General features: G+C 38.8%; 2 protein-coding genes across 3 annotated transcripts in view; both read right to left on the minus strand.

Moving 5' to 3' along the window:
* Positions 1-241: 241 nt before the first annotated feature.
* pros1 (protein S) lies at positions 242-8,412 on the minus strand. The gene is made up of 14 exons (XM_077564335.1): positions 8,215-8,412; positions 7,612-7,769; positions 7,400-7,424; positions 7,229-7,312; positions 6,628-6,750; positions 6,428-6,553; positions 5,583-5,711; positions 5,224-5,464; positions 4,951-5,137; positions 3,965-4,129; positions 3,688-3,856; positions 2,731-2,867; positions 2,425-2,653; positions 242-846 (listed from the first exon to the last, which is right to left on the minus strand). Exons 1-14 carry the CDS (start codon positions 8,279-8,281, stop codon positions 662-664), a joined length of 2,025 nt encoding a protein of 674 aa, XP_077420461.1. The 5' UTR covers positions 8,282-8,412; the 3' UTR covers positions 242-661.
* Positions 8,413-9,855: 1,443 nt separating this feature from the next.
* Positions 9,856-22,320, minus strand: part of rasa3 (RAS p21 protein activator 3) — a 39,008-nt gene continuing 26,543 nt past the window's right edge. Inside the window, exons 10-25 of one of the 2 annotated variants that reach the window (XM_077563948.1) lie at positions 22,071-22,227; positions 21,850-21,998; positions 20,541-20,655; positions 20,377-20,451; positions 20,170-20,293; positions 19,776-19,882; positions 19,589-19,666; positions 19,437-19,514; positions 17,392-17,465; positions 17,056-17,115; positions 15,820-15,926; positions 14,555-14,637; positions 14,260-14,468; positions 14,069-14,172; positions 12,970-13,153; positions 9,856-12,840 (exon numbers count right to left, since the gene is read on the minus strand). In XM_077563948.1, the coding sequence (XP_077420074.1) occupies positions 12,765-12,840; positions 12,970-13,153; positions 14,069-14,172; positions 14,260-14,468; positions 14,555-14,637; positions 15,820-15,926; positions 17,056-17,115; positions 17,392-17,465; positions 19,437-19,514; positions 19,589-19,666; positions 19,776-19,882; positions 20,170-20,293; positions 20,377-20,451; positions 20,541-20,655; positions 21,850-21,998; positions 22,071-22,227 (1,780 nt within the window). In that variant the 3' untranslated portion in view covers positions 9,856-12,764. The remainder of the gene's footprint in view (positions 12,841-12,969; positions 13,154-14,068; positions 14,173-14,259; positions 14,469-14,554; positions 14,638-15,819; positions 15,927-17,055; positions 17,116-17,391; positions 17,466-19,436; positions 19,515-19,588; positions 19,667-19,775; positions 19,883-20,169; positions 20,294-20,376; positions 20,452-20,540; positions 20,656-21,849; positions 21,999-22,070; positions 22,228-22,320) is intronic. The other variant, XM_077563949.1, reaches the window with a different exon arrangement.

Genomic DNA, 22,320 nt, shown 5'->3' on the forward strand with positions numbered 1-22,320 from the left:
CTTTATTTGCTTTGCGTGTCTGTGACGTCTTTAAGCAAAGGACGTCATAGGATCAAAAGCAAAGGAGCATTAGTGTATTGTAATTAATTTCACTTTCCAGCCTTTAGCTTCCTTGATTTCAGCCCAAAATTTTCCTTTTGGTCCTTCCCTATTAAAATACGGTCACTGTTCGGAGCTGCAACAAATGTGGGTGACTCAAACAAGACAATACAATCTGAATTGTAAAAAAAATAAAAATAAATCAGCAAGCATGTGTTTGACTTTTATTTCAAGTTATTTATCCACATGTGTCTCATCAGCCTCGATGAGAGGAATAATCCCACCAAGATCCAGCGAGAGAGGCCAGGCTTGCAGGTGGCTTCGGAGCACAAGCGTCTCTTGCTCAACACGATATGCGTGCTGCTACGGAGCTTTGCTGTTCTCCCAACATTTCTTGGAATTGCTTGGTTGCAGCAAAGTGCTACAACTACGTCATCCGGCTTCCAGCAAACTAGCTGTCGTCGTACATCGCAAGTAATTGAGAAAAAAAACATTGATAAGTGCGGTATAGCCAACTAGAACTTCTTCTTGATCTCTCCTACTCCCTCCCATTCTGTGTCCTAAATTTTCAACATTCCACCACGGGGAGGACACGGCTACCTACTGCGAGTGGTGGTGTTAATTAAGGTCGCTCTTGTGGCTGAAGAACGTCCGTTTCTGGGGTTGAGGCAGGAGGACAGGAGTGGGACTTGATACTGTTGTGTTTGCTCAGGGCCTCGTCAAAGTCCAACATCTGGTCGTTGACAGAGATGTCCATGCAGCCGTGATAAAAGGCAGTTACTGGGGTGGCATCCAACGGGACATCATCTGGAAGGGGAGGGGGGAGAGAAAATGATTGAAAACGGATGTAAAACGTAACGTGGGTAGTGACACGCGCTCTTCGAGAGTTGACACCTGGAAGTGTCTGCGCATATATGGGAATGTTAGCCGGCTATTTACTGCCATTGACGGCTATAGACGTCCAAAAAATCATTTGAACTATTTCTATTAGTTTAACATTTTTTTCCACTTTTGTTAACAAGAGAATGAAAACCTAGAATTTTTTGTATTGTACATTTAGAACAGATATAAAAATTGTGATTAATCGTGAGTTAACTAGTGAAGTCATGCGATGAATTACAATTTAAAAATGTAATCGCCTGATGCCCCTAATTTTTAATAATCTTTTAGAAAAAAAAAAAAAAGTTTAGTAATTTAAATTTTTTTAAAGAAAAGATTATTAAAAATTAGGGGCATCACGCGAGTAATTTTTTTAATTGTAATTAATCGCATGACTTCAATAGTTAACTATATTTTTTTTTTATTAATTAAAATGACTTTTTAAAAAAAGATTCTTAAAAATTCGGGGCGTCAGGCGATTAAAATTTCCCATAATTAATCACATGACTTCACTAGTTAACTAACGATTAATCACTAATTTTATATCTGTTCTAAATGTACAATCATTTTTTTTCTAGGTTTTCATACTCTTGTTAACAAAAGTGGAAAAAAATGTTAAACTAATAGAAATAGTTCAAATGATTTTTTGACGTCTAAAGCCGTCAATGGCAGTGAATGAGTTAAATGGTAAAAACAAATAATATATTAATAACTAGACAAAGTGAAATTTCTGGAGAAATTGTGTGTGAATGCTGAATGCTAACATTTGAATGCATGTGGAATGCTTATGAAGTAAATTGAAAGATAAATTGTGTGGACATTACAAATTCTTAATTGTCGTTGAATGATAAATGAATAAAAACAAGTTGAATGTCATTCGCATTGAAAATGAACGGGAAAAAGTTTATATTAAACGTTAAATTGTGCAAAAAGTAAGTCATGTGGAATCAGACGTTATATTCCCAGGTAGGCGTGAATTTTTGATTTCAATGAAATTTGAACGGTGTATTATAGGTATTATGTGGCACGCCGAAAAATGTGGAGAATAAGTACAGAGAATAATAATAAAGTTTAGAAACAACATAAGTAATATAAATAATCAGTCAACAAAGACCACTATATAAACACTTTTGTTGTTAAATCAAGTTATGAATGAAAACCTTTTCCGAAAGTTGACGCGACAATTCCTCTTCTTTTATCTATGCAATAACATTGACACTTCTGGTGTTAAATTCTTAACAGTTGCTTACTGCAGCAGATTCAACTAATGAGACCACAAAGAAACACTGATCATTGATTCCTGGAATCAATCAAGATGGTCACTTGGAAATACTTAGGGAAGGTTTCCTGTAACTAAGCTTGCTTTGAAGCACTTTTTGGAAGAAGCCGACTTCAAAAGACAAAAATGGGACGTTCGTATTGAAATGATTAGCGCTGGCACATTGGCCTTAATATGACGAGCACACGCCGCTGAGTATGTTACTAAACAACTAATCTTCAACTGACCTGGTATCCCACCAATGTAGGTGCTGACCGGATTCTGCATTGTGGAGTTAAGGCGCTGCAGCGCCTCCTGCAGGGCATCAGGCAATATTTCCCTGACATCTGAAGAGTTGGCTGAGATGGAAATTTCTGTCGGCGTGACACTCAACAGCACCGTTAATCGGTCCGGGTAACACAACAGCATTGAGTCCAGTGTTGCAACCATAACCCCATCCAAGAAAACTTGCAAGTTCTACAACAGAGTGACAAACATGAATAAAACGTAAGCATGCTTAAAACATGCTTAAAAGTGTTTGAATATGCACATACGGCATCATATTCGCCGTCGGTCAGCACAGCAAGCGACAACGGGACTCTGTCGTTGGAAACGAGGGCAAAGAGGACGCCGGTGCTGCTTGAAGGACGGATGTTCATCTTTAAATCCACCTTCCAGCTTCCAGAATCACCTAAACACAAAAAAAATATATGTTATTCATTAGTAAATATAATCCTTCTCTTATAATGTCATGAAAATGTGTTTATATTTTTTTGTTTCCTTAACAGCACAAACAGCTTTGAAAATGTTGTTTTTTAAATAACCAAACACGAATGCAAAATATCTTACCTATTTCCAGTCCTGTGGACCTCAATTGAGCTTTAATGTATGCCATGAGTATTCTCTTTTTTCCTTTCACCCTTCCACACACTCAGTTTAACCCTGGAGAACCCACGGGGTCAAATTTGGCCCCTATAAATTTTGCTACTCAAATAAGAAAAAATACCTTTTTTTTCCCTTTTTTTTTACAAATTTAACTTCAAAAGTCCAGAGTGCCACTTCTGACCCCTGCATGGGGCCATCTAGTGGATGAATATTGCACCTACATGAGCCAGAGTGGTGGTGACAAGATGGCTGGCAACATGCTGTTTTGTTGAGCTGGAAATCAATCCAAACAAAACCATCTTCTCAGCAAACCATCAGATGGTAAAATTGTGGGTTTTTTTTGTTAATCTATTTCATATCATGTTGCAGAATGCCTAGGAGTATGTTTTATATTTTTTTTTTTGATAAATTAGCAACTCTGAGCTAGTTCAAAAAAAGGGTTAAAATTGAAAAAACATATTTTGGTGTTCAGTGAACTTATAGCAGTCATTTAATGTATAATTCATAATTTTCCAAAGAAGAAAATGATTCTTGGGTTCTCCAGGGTTAAATAACACTACTGTGTACCGGACATTGCAAATATATTTCCCTATGTGGACTGATAAAGTCTGACGTAACTTACTCACTGTAGTCAATATTGAAGCGCGCCAATCCTCCTCCAGTGAAAAAAGATCCTCGTTCCACATGTACGTAGCAATGTTTACTTTCCTTCTCCTGGATGACGTCCTTCAATCCAGATGCTCCCTGGTTCATCAGGTTCCAGCCACGGATGCAGCCATCAAGTCGTGGGTTGATCTATTGGACAGATTAGGTTCTTAACATTCATTTTCATGATTCATACATTATTAGGAATCGGGTGCAACAGAAAAAAAAAAAAAGGAGCACTTGAGGATGGCCACTTACAGGTTTGATGAGACTGTTGGTGCGATTGGGGAGACCGGCGATGTAAACTTTGGTCGCCAGTTTGCCGTTGACCCCCGTAAAGAGACTCTCAGGACTGTTGATGCTCATTACCGCTTCCTTGCTGATCTTCACACTGATGCTCTTCTCAAGTTCGTCCACAGAAACCTGCCGGTCGCATATAGTGCTGCTGTCATTACTCAAGTATTTTTTTTCCCCTTCTTTGTTGGAGCAGTTTTGTGATTTTATTTGAGGAGCAGCTTACAAACTTATTTATTTACTTATTTGCAGGTTCAAAAAAAAAAATTCCCATCAAAATCATTTTTTATTTCTTAAAGTCACATTGTTTAATGTATAGCAAAAAAAAAAAAACAGGAAGCAAATCTAAATTGCATTTAAGTAAAAAGAAAGATAAGATCAACTGTAAAATAATTGTGAGTCAAGTCAAAACTCCGGATTCTACTGTGAAAACAAATAATATTACTGATATGGTTTCAGCCAAACATCTATGAAAAGTGGACTCCATCACCCAAGCATTTACTTCCAGTGATAAACGCAGTCGTTGTCAAGCTTAGGTTAGCTTAGCAATTAGCATGGCTTCTCCATCTTTCCTTGTCATCCTTTTGTCAGAACAATCCTTGTCACATGTGTACCTTACTGTGTCGTCCACAACGGAGGCGACGATTAATGACTTAGGAGCGAGTCCACAACGTGTTTAGCCACAGCAGTAGCTAGCTGAAACTCGTTGCTAGCTAGCTGGTGCGGCATAAGGACTTCTGTTTATTTTCAGTTTTTCTATTCAACGTGTTGTTTCAATGATGCGCAAAATGTGATGCAAAACCGCATATTTTGGGCCTTGTTATGCTTCTCATTAGCACTTAACAGTAACTTTAGCAATTTAATACTATGAACACACAAATTGTATGTTTCCACGCACACTCTAAAAAAAGTGCAACATGTTCATCTATCTTCCATTCAAATCTTCTTACCACATGCCACTGTCCATCATTGATGGCTTTCCCTCCACTGGTGACCTTTAACGTGTGCTGATTTTTAAATTGGACCTCGATGCGGCCGTCTCGTAGCCCCAGCATGAACCACGCGTCCTGGGAGGATTCTGCATAGAGGATAACTCCCTCTGGGTCAAATGTGCGGAAGTCAAACTCGGCTGCAAACCTGAAAGTGAATGATTTTTTAAAAAAAAAAATGATTTACAGTACTCCGACTCACACACATTTCTACGCTCAATTATATACGCTCACTTTGTTGTCTCTGGCAAACGGAAGAGAAGATATATCACGGGAAGCCCTGCAAACTGCTCCCCCAGGTACAACATTTCAGCGTATTTGGAGTCGTACAACTCCACACAGACTGGGATCCTTTCGCAACGGTGCTTGCCATCCGCCAAGCGAAGACCCTGGCGGCCGTCGCAGTGGCACGTGTAGCTGCCCACGCTGTTGACGCAAAAGCCTTCGCAGATGTTCACCTTGCACTCGTCGATATCTGCAATGATGAAATCGGAAAGGATTCAGGGATCCTTCAAGAAGGACAACCGCGCAGAATTTCGGGCCAGTTGACTTTCTAAGCCAGGTTAGGTCATAGGTCAGGTTTTGTTACTCACCATTGCAGCTTTTGGAAGTGAAGTTGTATTTGAACCCTGTTGGACACTGACACTCAAACATTCCTGGTGTATTGACACATTTAGCAGGCTCTTCACAAATACTCGGGTACATTCGGCACTCGTTGATATCTGAATACAGACGGAAAAAAAGAACTTTTCAGCCTTTTAATATGAACAACAAAAACAGACCCTGACACTTCCATTCAACAATTTTAACAAATACAGAACGACGAGCTATCCGCAAACAATCTGACCCGATCAAAAATGTGCGAAAGTAAATGTTTCTCACTGAGTCACTGCATGTTTAGAGAGACTTTGTACTAACACAAGATAAACAGTGACAAATCAGAGCACTACTTACTAATGTGAGACAGCAAACAACAACAAGTAAGAGCGATAATGTCAGTTTGTCAGTTTAAACAACCTCTTCTGATGCTTTTGGAGGGGCATTTTGTTTTGATTCAAGTCAATGTATGAGTAGATGGTTTAGAAACAGCCGGGTGAGTAAAAGTGGCATATATTTATATACTAAGTACACCCGGGACATTATCAACGGCAATGTTGCGAGTGACCTGTTTTCTTAGCTGCTGAACATCACTTTGAGGCAGCTGCATTTCCGCCACGGGGGGTCACAGTAAAAACATCTGTCCTCATGTTATACAATCATGTGAATAATAAACACGTTTGTTATCGCAGTTGCGGTTTTCAGTGGTTCGGAATTCAATATGATGCAAAATCATGCACGTAAAAATTAACACCTGTTGATCTCATTGTAAATGTAGCTACGCTCACAAAGAAAGCTCAAAATTACGGCTATGTGATTATAAAACACGGAAAGGTCTTACCCAAACAGTTGATATTGTCGCTAAGATAGTAGCCATCTTTACATGTGCAGTGGAAGCTTCCCGGAATATTTTCACATTTCTGGTTACATCCCGCTGGAAACTTGGGATCGGAACATTCATCGATATCTGCACAACAGACAAATTGGTCATTCTCATTTTAAGTCAGAATTTTATTTTTATTTTTTTTAAACTGAACTCACCTTTCTCACAGCATTGCCCATTCCAGCCAGGCTTGCACACACACGTATATGAGGCTTGACCGTCCACGCAGCGCTCGGTACCTTCCTTGTAGCACGGAAACGGCGTGCACTGATTGCTGATTTCTGTCCAACAACAAACAACATTTTGATGGAACAAAAAGCAACATAGGCAAAATATATATATATATTATTTTTTATGTGAACCTCTTGTGGATCTCAATTTTTTCACAAATAAATAAATTTTTCGTAAACAGATCATTTTCAGACCAATTAACTTATTTACTGCCATAAATTAATTTAAAAAAAAGATTTGTAATAATCTTTTTTTTAAATTAATTAATTAACATTTTTAATCATAATTAATCGCATGACTACACGAGTTAACAAAAATTTAAAAAAATAAATATAAAAAAATCTAGGTTTTCATACTCTTGTTAACAAAAGTGGAAAAATGGTTAAACTAATAGAAATAGTTCATATGAATTTTTGACATTTATCGCCGTTAATGGCAGTGAATGAGTTGATGAAAATTGGATCATTTCCTGCAGCACACATGGTGACCTCTCCGCGCTGAACGAAGCGACATGAAAATAGCACCCACCTTTCACACAGGTCCGAAGGTCTGACGGGATGGCAGAATCGGAATAGTGGTTGTTGATGCCAACACGATGGGAGCCCAGACACGCTGAAAAAGAGATACATATTTACTAAACAGAAGGGGAAAAAAATCCCAATATATTCAAAAAAAAAAAAGACCTGTCTGCAAACTTACCAACATACCTCGGATAAAAGAAGTCCTGTAAAAGAAAATGCTTTTTTATTTTTTTTTTATTCAGTGCTTGCTTTTTTATTTTAGCTGAAATGTTGAATCTTATTAAATATCATATTTGGAGTTGGGTCATTGGATGGATGGATGGCTTCCCACCAACGAACCCCCCCCCCCCCTCCTCTCATTCAGGTAAGGACTTTGGTGTCCCTTCTTACCGTCTCAGGGACGTTCTCAAAGATCTCCCTGGCCTCCTCCCTGTTGCACAGCTCCTCAATGCACTCCCTTTCCAGGTTGCCCTTCTTGTGCTCCTCAAAAAGAGAGTTAGCCCTCCTGCGCCGGCTCAGGAAGTGCGATGATGTGCTCTGGCTCAGAACTGGGACACACATGGAAACACGCGTATGAACACACACATGTCAACAAACTGCTTGTTGTCCTTTTTGCACAACATGCAGTTCCCGCAAACGGGATTCATCCAAGAATCCAAGTGGCTTCATGTTACAATAACATATGACTGATCCAAGCAGGAATTTAGTCATGTTTGCTTCTGACACATGGCAGATGGAGCTGGAGTCTGCATGGATGAATTGGCCAAGCCAAATTGCTCTTATATGAACGAAATGGCGTGTGGGGGGAAAAGAGGTCATTGCGAAACTGAGATTTCCAAGAAATGACCTTTTGTTAGTATAAGCACCTCGTGATGTGCACGCGTAGTTTGAATATTACAACTCACTCACTTGATTAGTAGCAACAACAAAAACACGTGATTTAACTTTAACTTTCAAGACAAGAACTTTTGGGTATGAATCAAACAAACTTACATCGCGAAGCATCGGCGAACGTCAGCAGAAAAACGAGACATGCCGAGACAAGATTCTGTCTCCACATAGTCGAGTCGTTTAGTCCCGCTAGGCCCCGCTTGGCTCCCGTAAAAGACTGACTTCAAACCTTATTCTTCCCGAAAACGCTATGCGAGAGCTGGGGTGGGGGCCAGAGAGATACGGGCGGGGGAGGCATGCAGAGAAGTGCGTGTGTACTTACTGCTGGTGGGTGGAACTCAGGCACAAAACAGATTTACTCCACACAATGCACGCCGGGAGGTCAGCAGCTCCACAATGTGGGTTGTCAACAACAAACCCTTCATTGGGAGCAGCGGGGCAAAAATAGAGTAGTCGGGTACAAGTGCAGATTGAGTACTTGTGTGGTGGGAACAGTATCTGGTAAAAGTCTTGCCGTAGTGTAAAAGTACTGATTTAACTCGAACAAACACTTAAAAAAAATACTGACAATGAAATTTTAAGTACAAAAATAAAATTATTGTATGTGAAAATAGTAATACCCAAATATTTGTTTTACAAATATATGTTTAGCCTGGTATTTTGAAGTCTGAGGTGGCGGCCATTTTGCTGCTTGCTGTCGCCTGAAAATGACGTCACACTTGCTGAAGGTAACGACCAATCATAGCTCATCTTAAAAAAAAAACGGGGGAGCCGCGATTGTCGTTATCTGAGCCCTATGCATTATCAGTCAACTCAACAGCAATCGATGACCTCCTAAATATACAAAAACGTATAGTAACTCAAAAGTTGCCTATTTTCAAGGGGAAGAGGAAAAACGTTTTTATATGTCCAAGAACAAAGATGTATTTTTGATCAAGTGTTCTAATCTTACTAGAATAAAGTTTTAATATTTTGATATTAGAGTCAAAATGAAGCAAGGGTAGAAAGTCATAGCTTCACAAAATGATTTGTAAAATACTGTACTGTGTTATTGTGCATCCAAATAGCACATCAATGTCTAAATATGCAAGGGAAATCAAAGAACAACATGTGCAGCCAATTAGGTGAGCTATTGTTCATCTCAGCCCAAACACTGGCTCCAAAGTAGTACGTTTTCCACAAGGCGATCAAAAGCAAGTTGTTGGGAGAGAGTGAAAAAGAAATGATGTCATGACTTTCGATTTACAGGAAGATCAAAGCACTTACCAGACATCCAATCAGATGTATTTTTTTTTTCGCAGTCGCAAGGAAGAATATGTATTTGCATGGTGTGCAACCATTGCTATGATATGCACTTCTGTTTAATTATTTTCAATTGCTGGTATTCATCTTGATTGGAGCATTTCTCTCTCTGGAGCAACTGCAATTTCTAGACAAAGGAATCCAAAGACTTGTGTAACATATGCACCGGACTGGCCCAACAACTAACAAGTATCCAACGAATCATCTGGAGGATGTTAGGAAGCCATCAAAGAACACGGTTAAGTTGTTTAAACAGTTTACAGTCAAACACGAGTTTACTTCATCTAACTCCAATGTTTCTAATACATGACAGAGTAGAACAGTTAATGTATCCAATGCAAGGCTATGAATTAAGACATCATTTGTCTTAAATGTTATACACAATTTTTTTGTATTTGAGTGAGTTTTACAAAGATAAAAAAAATAAACATTTATACGGAATACTGACGTCACACACAATCTTTTATTTGCAAAAAAACGATTATAAAATGTCAAATTTAAAAGAAAGAGAAAGTCATAAACGGTGAACAAATGACACGGACACCACATTTGCATTAATATTTTCATTTTGTTGTTAAGAGAAAAAGCACAATACACTTCACCATTCATCCCACTGTTCTATATACAGTACACTCACAATAAGATATATTTTACTTTTAAAATATTTGTACAAAATACATGTGGATTCTGTGTGTAGTTAATTAGCAAATTTATGGGAAAGAGTCAATATTATTGCAAGGTGGGGGGGGGGGGTATTAGAATAAATCAGTCCTTTGTAGGCTCGAGGGTGTGAAAGTTGCTGTTACTTTAACGGCTTTTCCCCAAAAGCTGATGTTTGTAAGGTTAATAAGAAAAAAAAAGTGACTGAAAGGGCTTAGTTGTGTGGTTAATACTCAAAACCTGAGGCGTTAGTGGACACAAATTGCATGTTTGGGGAGAATAAATGAACTCATTCACTGTCATTGACGCCTATAAACATCAAAAATTCGTTTTAACAATTTCTATTAGTTTAACATTTTTTTCCACTTTTGTTAACAAGAGTATGAAAACATAGACATTTGTTAATAATCTTTTTTTTTTTTAGGGGGGGGATAAAAGATTGTTATTTTTTTTCTAGGTTTTCATACTCTTGTTAACAGAAGTGGATTTTTTTTTTAACTAATCGAAATAGTTCAAATTAATTTTTGACGTCTATAGCCGTCAATGGCAGTGGATGAGTTAAAGATCCATGAGAAAGGACTGTGTGTGGTTCTACATAATAAGAAAAATGGGAACAATATAAGACTGTTTGCCATACTGTTATTAGTATCATTACAGGCAGTGATTAAAAAAAAATTAAAATCTTACTACTGGCATGCTGCCTTCTCACTGCTAACACTGGGTCAATTCACTTGGCATGGCGGTTAAACATTTACACACTTCAGTCATTCAACTCAGATGCACAGCAAGATGTCTGTATGGCAGAGTCAAATTCATAGCTTAAAAAAAAAAATCACCCAACAGCTTTTTAAACATCACAGGTTATGAAACATATATTTAAAACACACACACACACATCCATTTAATGCATTGTATTATTATAATATTTGTTTAACAAAGAATATTATATTTAAAAAAAAAAAAGAAAAGACTGGCACTGACCACCACGGAGGATGCACAACCAGGTGCTTACATTTGGAGATATAAAGCAAGCATGTGAATGGCGTTATTTCACCTGCTTGCACAAAGGTGACCGGAGTCTGCTGTGATGACACACGCACTGGTTTGGCAAGAAAAAAAGTACAGTAATGATACAATGAATTCAACAGACGACACACACACACAAACACTCACACAATAAAAGTGTTAGCAAGATCAAAATCCAGTACCTTTGAAGAAAGATGAGGTGCTGGTGGGCAAGATTGACAAAATAAAGCAAAAAAAAAACATTGCTTATTCCTAATTTTTAGGGTTTATTATTATGTCTGGGTTCGGCATTTTAACTCATTTACTGCCGTTGACGCCTATAAAGGCAAAAATTCATTTGAACTATTTCTATTAGTTTAACATTTTTTTCCACTTTTGTTAAACAAGGGTATGGAAACCTAGACATTTTTTTTAAGAAAAGATTGTTAAAAATTAGGGGCGGCAGGCGATTAAATTTTTTTATTGTAATTAATCGCATGACTTTAATAGTTAACTCACAATTAATCACAAATTTTATATCTGTTCTAAATGTACAAAAAAAAAGGTTTTCATACTCTTGTTAACAAAAGTGAAAAAAAAAAAAGTTAAACTAATAGAAATAGTTCAAATTAATTTTTGACGTCTATAGCCGTCAATGGCAGCGAATGAGTTAAATATGCTATGTTTGTAGCATTTAGCCTACCAGTACATTTGAACGTACTTCCTCAACCGGTCAAAAATGTTTACTTGAACGTTGGCAATCCACGCTTCTGTAGTTAATGAAGTTTGATGACCTGCATTTTTGTATACTTTCTGCAATATCAAGTATAAATAAGTGGTTGTCACAATCTAGCCAATAAAAACGATTGTGAAAGCACATAGCTTGAATCCATCTCCAACCTGACGCATAAAAGACCTCCAACAATGAAGTCGTGCCGTCTTTCAAACTGCTCGCACAGAAACCCAAAGAGCCTTCCAGGTTTTTGCTTGGAATCAGCTCCAATCTGGATCAAGTGGCCGGGGCAGGACTTCAAAACACTACAGCAAATAAAAGATCAGCATCTGCTAGCACACGGATGATAAACGACGGCAGCAGGTGCCAGCGTGAGTGTGATTTCGCTCACACCTCCAACGCATCAGGCTGCACTTGGTCCCAAAAATCCATTTTTGCCAGCTGTCGACCTTTTTATTATTTCTAGGCATAAAAGGGGGGAAATACTGTTGCTCCTTCTGAAGATTTGGTCTGTAAAGATGTTATACACAAAGAACTATTACAACAACCAAAATACAAATCAACACCATAAAATATAGTTTTTTGAAAAATGTCTTGTCCGTGCATTGATTTGGAGGTGATTAAAGTGCGTGTCGTTCACTGTTAAAAGCTGTCCAGTGAAAAGTTTTGTTCTGTCCTCGCATCACAAAAAAGACGAACAGTTCTTCAACTTCTTCCTCCACGTGTGTTCCTCTTCTGTCATAACTGATCTGAGGTCAGTTTCTCCATATATATGGAGTGCTTGAGCACAACCCTGTCCTGTCTTGTTTCCGGTGGGGAAACTATAAAACTCGTATTTTCCCTGAATGCAGCAGATCCGGTGCAAGCCACTTCAGAACAGATGGACTGCGATTCACCGTCAAGTCCAACGCGCTGATTCTGAACGTCACAGAAGGAGTCTCGAGAGTCGTGGTCAGATGGAATAGGTGGAGCTCTCGGACTGCTGACGGATGTAGCACTGGAAACTCTTGTCCCCTATTGGATGTTCTCTGTGGAAATAAGGAGAATTAGTGGTTAGGTTAAACTGCAGATTTGGACTACAAGTAAGTGCAATATTGGGAATCATGTTGTCAACAACATCATAAAACCCCAAATAATTGACAAGCAGAACCACGTACTGGCTGCCTATCTTGGTCTTCTTGAACTTGTCTCGTTTGTACTTGGTATGCTGTTGCTCCAAAGTCTGCACAGCTGAAACGATCTGCTTGAGGGTTTTGTAGGTCTCCTGGGGGTCGTCAATGACGAAGCTGGAGTATTCCTCGAGCTCGGGTCCGTCGTACACCGACTTGCTGCCACAGGCCTCTGCGGGCCAAAGGGAGAACGATCCAACAACAAAGAACATGTGAGTAGGGCTCTTTACAAAATCAGTATAATCGTAAATAAAAGATTATTAATACGAACTTTTGATTTGTTTAAATTTACATTACATTAAAAAAAATAATAATAATAAATGTTGTTTCATCCAAAAGGAACTTGCATAATTAGTGCTTCAAATAATTTTATTTTTCTTAATATTTTTTATTAGTTTTTTATGTTTAAACATTTTCTTGTTTTGTACCAAAAAAATAAAAGATCGTCCTAAACGTGATTTCAATTATTCTCACTTTATTCTCAGAATTCTGACTTTAAAGTGAGAATTCTGACTTTGTGACGTAGAGATATGAATTGTGGGGGGAAGCCAGAAAGTCTGAATTCTAACTTTAATCTCAGAGTTCTGACTTTCTGACTTCAAAGTAAATATTCTGAGAATAAAGTCAGAATTCTGACTTTAATCTCAGAATTCTGATTTAGAAGTCAGAAACTCAACATTTTGAGAATAAAGTCAGAATTCTGAATTAGAAATCAGAAACTCAAAATTTTGAGAATAAAGTCAGAATTCTCACTTTAAAGTCACAATTTAAGTGAGAATTCTCACTTTAATCTCAGAATTCTGACTTTGAAGTCAGAAACTCAACATTTTGAGAATAAAGTCAGAATTCTCACTTTTAAATCAGAATTTTGAGATTAAAGTCAGAATTCTCACTTTAAAGTCAAATATCTGAGAATAAAGTCAGATCCTGCCAAACTTTTTTTCTCTCTCTTCACTGGCCTTCTTCCGTATAATTCTTACCAAAAATAATCGTGATTAATATTTTCTTCATAATCGAGCAGCCTTACATGTGAGGTAAAACAACAGTTGAAGACAAACATACTTGAGGACGTTTTGCCCTTTCTGACCTTGCATCTTGATCAGTTTGGTCATGTATGTGCTGTACAGGGAATAGATCCGCTCAGTCTCTCTGTCCCCGTCTACGTCCAGCTGGATGTTGGCTGGGAGGCCGCTAGAAACAGATGCAGGCAGGAACGTGAGAAGAGCAAAAACACAAGATAAGGACCACCCGGGAGAATTTTTGGACGACTCCACACACCCGGTGCAGGGCGTACAGCCAGGCGCCGTGTCGGCAGAGAGCTTGCAGCAGAGCCAGTGGCCGTTGAGGTAGGCTGAAGGATGATAGGTGCTAAGACGCTTGCGGTTGCATTGGCTGACTTTGGTTAAGATGTCGATCCAATCTCGCGCCTCGACGCAGTTGTTGGCTTGGATGTAGAGTGCCCTCTCTGGCTGGATCACCTGGAACATCTGGAGGGAGGAGCAACAACAACAAAAAAAGCCATGGTTCATGAGAAAGTAGTCTTGAAGTCTTTAACTTTTTGTTAAGCCCTTACATTTTTCATCTTGAAGGACTCCTCCTCCAGCCTTTCCACAGCCAGAATGTTCTCTATGGGAATGCTGCACAATGCTCCCTCTCCTGGAAGTAAGAGGTAATGCATTAGTGGAGGTTTTGTACTTTTGGGTTTCTGTTTCTCAACTTAAAAACAAAACAAAACATTGTATTTAAAAAAAATAATAATAATTTAAAACAATGTTTATTATTATTATTATTTTTTTATTAAAATTTTGTTAAATTATTTACTTAAAAAATAATAATATTAATTAATTGTTTTAATTTTTATGTATGACAAGCCAGTTGGCTAGGGCCAATATTAGATTCTGATTATGATCACGGTGAGCAAAAATTTCACAGTTTCATGGTATTAAAAGTACAGATCCAAACGGACCCCCCCCCACCACGCGCAATTTTTCGCATTGAACACAAACTATTGTAGTTTAAAAAAATATAAAGAATATTTAAAGGTGCTCTGTGCCGTTTAAAAAGGTAATATTAGCTTTTTCTTCACCTTGCATGCTCCACCAATGCCCAGAGGAGTACGAAGAGCCCTGACTCTTTTACTCTGACTTCACCTATCAGCTTTTGTCTTCCCTTTATAGTAGAGTGTGCGGACCCTCACACGCGCACCATGACCGAGCCAGACACAGATGCTGCAGTTACGCTTTGGGCCAGAGGTGGCAGCCGCGAGTAAAAAAAAAAAAAAGTGACAAACTGCACAAGGATCCTTTAAATAAGTAAATAAATGGATAAATGTTAATATTGTTCTTAGTAAGTCACAGTGTCCCATCACAAATGAGCTATCTTTAGAACAGACACGTGTGCTACTTAAGTTGTCCTTGGGGCTAATTAGTACCCGCTGGCGCTGTTTAAAATAAATAAATAATCTGTGTTCAGTGTCTCTTTGGTCTTGCTTCCTCTCTCTTCTCCCGTGTGTAACTGCGCTTTCTCTGCTCACCATGAAGGAGGAAAAAAAAGGTTCAAACTCTGTAAGCAGTCAATCATATTGTGCCCTGCTTAGACGTACCCTCAAGAAAAGCGAAGAGCTCGCTACCAGTGTTAGCGGGAGACTTTATAAAACCGTCAAACTGGTAATCGGCCCATGCCTAACAGCCATTATCTAAGGAAAATGTGTGTCGACTAAATGAGTGCAGTGAATAGGAAATTTGAAAATGTTGACATGTTCATGTGCCGTGTCGTTTGAATTTAGTACATTCCCAGCCTCCCGCTAATTCGTCTACAAAGACAAAACGAAGACGCTACCTTTAGTCTTGTGGTAAGTGAACTCGTGGTTGGTGAGACGAAACCATCTCTTTTTAAAGTTCTTCATTCCGAATCGGTTTCTTCCTTGCGCTCGCTTGATCATAAATCTGAAAGGGAAAAAAACGAGAGACATTTGACTGAAAATATTTATACAGTAGATGAGCTCAAGCTCAAGGTATTTACAGCGGTATAAATTAGCACTCCTTCGTGCATGTGTTAAATATCGTGTCCATATGTGTGAGTTAACCCTTTATTTTTATTTTTTTTAACTTGACGTAACTTGTGTGCTATCTGGCTCAAACGGGACTTGAAGGTAAAAATAACCGAAAAACGTTTCATCCCACTGATAAGACACGTTGACAAACAGTGCTGCTTTGCCATCACATCATGTGTAGCTAAATAGAAACACAAGTACAAGACACACGCAAGTAATCACTGTGATGGTTTATGAATCCCAAGTGTATTTCCACTTCATGTTTACAACTTAGCAACAGGTGGTTGGATCCAATAGTGGGAAATGAAAAGCAGCGTGCTCTCGAAAACTGCCAGTAAAGAGTGACAGTGTCGACATTGCTGTTAATTGATAAAACATGTACAGGGATGTGAACACAAGAGGAACTCGCACGTAAGCGCCAGCCAGACTATTTTGGGGAAACGGGATTGCACAGTGAGACTTGTCTCCTTTTCGCATTCTTTTTTTTTTTTCCTGGAGAGCTCAGTATTGTTCATTCGGTAATTTTACCGATTTGACATGTCATCATCATTGGTCTCCTTTTTTTTAAATATATTTATATATATATATATATATATATTTTTTTTTGTATGTGGGTGATTATGTGTATGTCCTTTTCGCATTCCTGCACCCCAAACGTGCAGATTTCCCCCTTGGGAGCTTGTGCTGGAGTGTCTCATGGGTTAGCGATAAGGTGACAGTGGATACAAGGAACACAAAATTGGGGTCAGGATGTGGGCAGATATATGAGAAGCCAGGAATGTGGGTACAGTAACCAGTTCCCGCTGTCACATCTGGCGCGACGAGGAACGAGAGGAGCTATCGTGTTAGCCATTTCCGCGGTCCTCGTGCACGCGGTCCTCGTGCATGCGCAAAAAAGGTGATTTGTTTTCAGCCGTCTACAACCAAGTGTGAGGCGGGAGAGGAGGTGGACCACTTGAGGAGGGTTTACGGTGCGCACACACACACGAGAGAGGTCACAAGGGCAAAGGGGAAGCTCTTACCTGCCCTTGGTGCCTTTTGACACTTTTCCATCCACCCTCTTTATTGTGACTTTTACACTTCTACTCCCGGTAGCAGAAAGACAAGAGGGTGGGGGTGTTGGTGAGTGGGGCAGGAAAACTAGCTTTCCTTTGAAGCCTCATTCATTAAAAAGCAGCACATTTTGTGTACAAAATGACTCCGTTTGTATCCTCATGTGTATGGTTAAAAAAGTTAATTTTCGCTTGGGCACGGATGCAAGGGAAATATTTGGACGGGTCAACAATGATTATTAAAACGACGGTAAAATGAGGATCATGGCGTGTTAGTATCAGGTTGAAAACATAAAGGCGGCATACCCTTCTTTCAGCATGATTGGTGTTTCAATACTCTTCTGATCCCACTTCCCTGAAGTTGATATGAGGTCCAGAAACTGCGGAATGATAACAAATCAATGCTAAATATAGTACTTTGTTTATGTTGGCAAGAATCTTGGGACACCAAGTTCAGTTAAAAGAACAAAAATAATTTCTTCAGTCAATCAGGGGTTAGGTTAGACCAGGCATGGGCTCCTTGTGGGCTTTAGAAAATTCAATATATACTGTACATACAGTGGTACCTTGGCTCACAAACTTAATTGGTTCCCATAGAGAGTATGTGAGCCGAAAAGTTCGTCTTCCAAACGAGTATTTCCCATAGGAAACCATTGAAATGAGAATAATCCGTTCCCAGGTCCCCATAAAACACAATTTTCTACTAAAAAAGCCTTAAAACTACACAAAATATACCTTATTTTATGTATAATAAATGTGCTATTGTATTGTAATTAAAGAAATACACTGTACTGTATAATAAAGTGTTTTTGTTTGCAAAACTTGCAACTTGCCTTTGTGATGGTACAGTAGTTGAAGGCTTGATGGAATGGAGTGGGAGGAGGAGGGAGGGAGGGAGTTACTGTTTGGAAGGAGAGTCCTCCGGTGTGGCTTCTCTTCTTTGCTTCTTAGGAGACTTTTTATCCTTGTTGCTGACTAAAAACCTCTTAATTGACACCTGTTGCTTTCTGAGTTGTAAGGTCTTACGAAACTGAGGCATCACAATTATCATTCATCATGTTGATGATTCTCATAGCCACAGTCTTTTCTGAATGGTACTGTTCGACAAAATCCTGCACATCACTCCACTTTGCTAACATGGTCTTGATGCTCTCACTTGATGCTGATAAACGCGCACCTCGTTCGTGTTTGTCGATGATCTCCTTCTTCTGCTCGACCGTAATTTTCTTCAATGTCTTCTTAGGCTTAACACTAGCCTTTTGTGGGGTCTTTTTCGGTCCCATGGTAGCAAAAGTACACTCCAAAAGTACTCCAAAATGATCCAAAATGTCTACCGAACACAAACCACGTCCGCACTCAAACAAAGGAAGCGACGAACTGGGACGCCGTGAGCGTGCGTCAGCTTCTCGTGATTTCTCGTGTCGCGAAATTTGGTTCGTCCGCCGAAAACTAGTTCGTCAGCCGAGACAAAATGCTCGCGAATTTAATGTTCGTGAGGCGAAAAGTTCGTGAGCTGAAGCGTTCGTGAGCCGAGGTACCACTGTATATGTTTTGCATGAAAAACCAGGGATAAATGTGGAAAGAATTTTTTTTTTAATCCAGAAAAAAAAAAAATTGTGGGGGGGAAAAAGCCAAATATAAAAAATAATCTACAAATATGCGAATATAGTTCTATTTCGTCCCTCCCGAGATTTTGGTGCTGAAACAGCACGGTAACCGTCGTTTTAAGTTACCATTCACCAGTAGATGTCTTAGTTGCGCCAGAGAATTGCGCATTCAACACCCGCGGTCTTGATTTTTTGAGTACGTTATTGTGAAAAAAAAATCACAAAATGAGTTATTGCACTTAATGTTGGTTTGCTGTTCAGCAGTTTTGTGGCGTCCTTAAACGGGATTTTTTTTTTTTTTTTTTTTATGCAAGAGAGCTTTTAGCACTGGGGGATTTTATTTAATTTTTTTTTTACAGTTGGTGGTTATTTTGTTGTTTGCTTTATACCTTTTGTTGTTGGGTTATGTCATGATAATTGATCTTTTATACATGCAATGAGAATAGGAATAAATGATGAAAAATGAAATAAATTAAGAGCATTTATTTTGGATGCATGCACATATTTAAAACAGAAGTTTTGTTATACATCTGCTTAGAAAGTATGTGGTTTTATCCTACGTGATGAAAAATTGTACCATTTAAGTTGCCGATCCATGGGCAACATCCCTTAATTCGGCGCAAATTTCCTAATGTAGAAAGAAAAAAAAGGCAAAACCCTGCAAAAATGGATGCGTTTAAAGCTCTTAAAAAAAAGTGTGATTTACTGTATGTCAAAAAAAAGAATAAAAACGCCAAGACTTACATTCTTCACAGCATCGGCATACTTCTGCTCGTTGAAGTAGTCGTAAAATGCTGCCATGTAAGGCTCTTTGAAATTGGCCTTAAAGGAAAAAAGAAAGAGGTCATACACTAGAGTTGGGAGATATGAAAAACATTTCGGTGAAAGCTGCTCACAGATTTGGACGTGGCGAGACTTCCCAATGTCTGGATGGTCTTGGAGATGAGGGTAAGCGTTCTAGAGGTGGCGGGATCCTGCACAGCCAAATAAGAAAGACCATAATAACATGGGATGCATAATAAGCAGTACAGTATGCGACAAATTACTATGTGAGATTGTAAAGCGTCAGTAAATCCAACTCACCGGATGGTGAGGCCGTAACTGGAAGAGATTGGGCGTTAGGATGGCTGGAGCAAAAAAACGCAGGAAGATGAAACTGCTCACCGCTGTGTATCGGACATCTTGGTCCACTGGAGGAAATATATATATTTTTTTTTTGTGATGTCTACAAAGGCAATTCTCATATCTGGATCTCAACAATAACACAATTTTGAGGCCAGTTGTGATTGCAGAAGAACACTGCAGCCACAAGGGGGCGCCAGAGTATGACAGGCAATCCTCAGAAGGATAAGTAACAAATAAAGCAACCTGTATTTCTGAGTGAATTACAAAACATGGCCTTGAACGCATCATGCTATTTCTTGCCTTTGCCTGTCTTCTGCGTTTGTCACGCTCACACATGAGGTCAAGCGGTTACCTTGGAAACGCGTGGCAGCAGACTCTCTTAGCGAGAAGAAGATGTCACACATGACAGTGGGACAGCGGACGCCAGAGGTGGTGATAACGTTGAAGATATGGTCCACATAGTGACGAAGATTTTCCTGCGGCGGGAAAGTAAACCCAATACGTTAGATAACAGCAGCCGCACGCCAACGCACACAACCACGCGGGATCATTTTCTTACTCGATTTGTCTCGAGGTTTTCCGATTCCTTGAGTTTAACCGGGTCAATTTCACAGGGCTTGTGTTCTGCGCAGATCTGTCAAGGGATTCAATTAAGAAGACTTTTATACTTGGATACTATATACACGCTTATTTAAGATGCATGAAGAACATGTGATGTCCAACCTCATCTATGATTGGTTTAAGTGTGACTTGCAGATAATGCATCCCTGCCAGTTTCATGGTCTCGTCAATGCATTTGGACGTGAGCGAGTTTCCCCGAAAAATGGTGTTTGGATCCCTGCATTAGAAAGCAGATTAGCCAAAACAGAAAAGATACGCACCAACGGAGAGTTTGGATAAATTGTCAGTTTACTGACTAAAACCCTTTCACAGTCACATCAAAGCTGCTTATACAGTGTTTGAAAAATTCATTAGACCATCCGGTAACATCAAGTGCTTTATTAAAATATAAATATTGATTAATTAAACCATTTTGAACAGGAAAGAGGAATTTAAATTTGAATTAACATTTTAACCAGTTTTTGTGTTCAAGATTAACTCATTCACCATTGACGTCAAAAAAATCATTTTAACTATTTCTATTTGTTTGACATTTTCCCACTTTTGTTAACAAGAGTATGAAAACCTAGGGAAAAAATATTGTACATTTAGAACAGATATCAAATGTGTGATTAATCGTGAGTTAACTAGTGAAGTCATGCGATTAATTAGGAATACAAAATTTAATCGCCTGATGCCCCTAATTTTTATTAACATTTTCTTCTTTTTTTTTTAAAAAAAGAGAAGATTATTATTATTATTTTTTAAATAATTAAAATTACTTTAAAAAAAACAAGAACAAAAAAAGATTAGGGGCGTCAGGTGAATACAATTTTCCGTAATTAATTAGTTAACTCATGACAAATTTTATATCTGTTCTAAATGTACAATACATTTTTTTCTAGGTTTTCACACTTTTGTAATCAAAAGTGGATTTTTTTTTTAACTAATAGAAATAGTTCTAATGATTTTTTGACGTCTATAGCCATCAATGGCTGTGAATGAGTGAAAAGTAACTAAACATAATTTGACCATCTACTCATGATATAATATTGTGACCATTTAAAAAAATAAATATGTTATTCAATAATTTTTTGATAAATACCTGTTAACATTACAGAAACATAAAGAAAATGGGTAATTAATTACCAATGCTATTAACTGAACTAAAGCTCAAACTGGGTGACAACCTAATCAAATTGTTAAGCACTGTACGTCTTCATGATCTCCCTTTAAGCTAATTGAATTAATTATTCACATCATACGAAGCACAAGATTCAATAACATCTTCATTCAAGTGACTATATAATATACAACACCGAGCTATCTAATGGTGATTATCAAATTGAATTGGAATTCATCTCCTGCAGGCATCCTTCTTTGCATCACATCTCCCTCTCTTCAAAAACAAACACGATTTTTCCACACTCACTGCGTACGGTTAACTTCGGCGTGCGCAATGGCGCTGATGAAAGGCACAATCTTGCCATAGTGGAGGAAGAGACGCACAAGCGGGATTGCGGCTTCTTGTTTCTCTCGACACACCTCCCCGAGAATGTTGGCAGTGGACGCCGACGCAGGCTGCACGGCGGCAAAACATGGTCAAAACACGTGACCCGGCGACACAAGACCTGTGACGATTCACTCACACACCTGGACGTTAGCCGAGTACAGCAGCAAATCTCTGAGGGGGGTGTAGTGCTCCGAGGGGAAGACGTGGTCCTCGGTGTAAACAATGTTCAGGCGCAGGGAGCCGAGCTCTTCCACCTTGACAGATTTGCCTCCGTTTTCCCTGGGCTGAAGATAGTACCTGAGAAGAGATTTCATGTCAACGACTGATTTAAAGTCAACCTTAACTCTTTGACTGCCAGACGTTTTCAGAAAAGGGATGCCGTGGGTGCCA

This window comes from Vanacampus margaritifer, chromosome 4 (assembly GCF_051991255.1).
Source record: "Vanacampus margaritifer isolate UIUO_Vmar chromosome 4, RoL_Vmar_1.0, whole genome shotgun sequence".
Taxonomy (NCBI): domain Eukaryota; kingdom Metazoa; phylum Chordata; class Actinopteri; order Syngnathiformes; family Syngnathidae; genus Vanacampus; species Vanacampus margaritifer.

Bases quoted from the DNA above. Each gene is read 5' to 3' on its own strand.
- pros1 (XM_077564335.1), bottom strand. From the start codon at position 8,281: ATGTGGAGACAGAATCTTGTCTCGGCATGTCTCGTTTTTCTGCTGACG. The intron at 7,425-7,611 runs GTAAGAAGGGAC...TTTCTTTTACAG, and splicing joins TTGAGAACGTCCCTGAGACG to GACTTCTTTTATCCGAGGTA. The intron at 7,313-7,399 runs GTAAGTTTGCAG...TCTCTTTTTCAG, and splicing joins CTTTTATCCGAGGTATGTTG to CGTGTCTGGGCTCCCATCGT.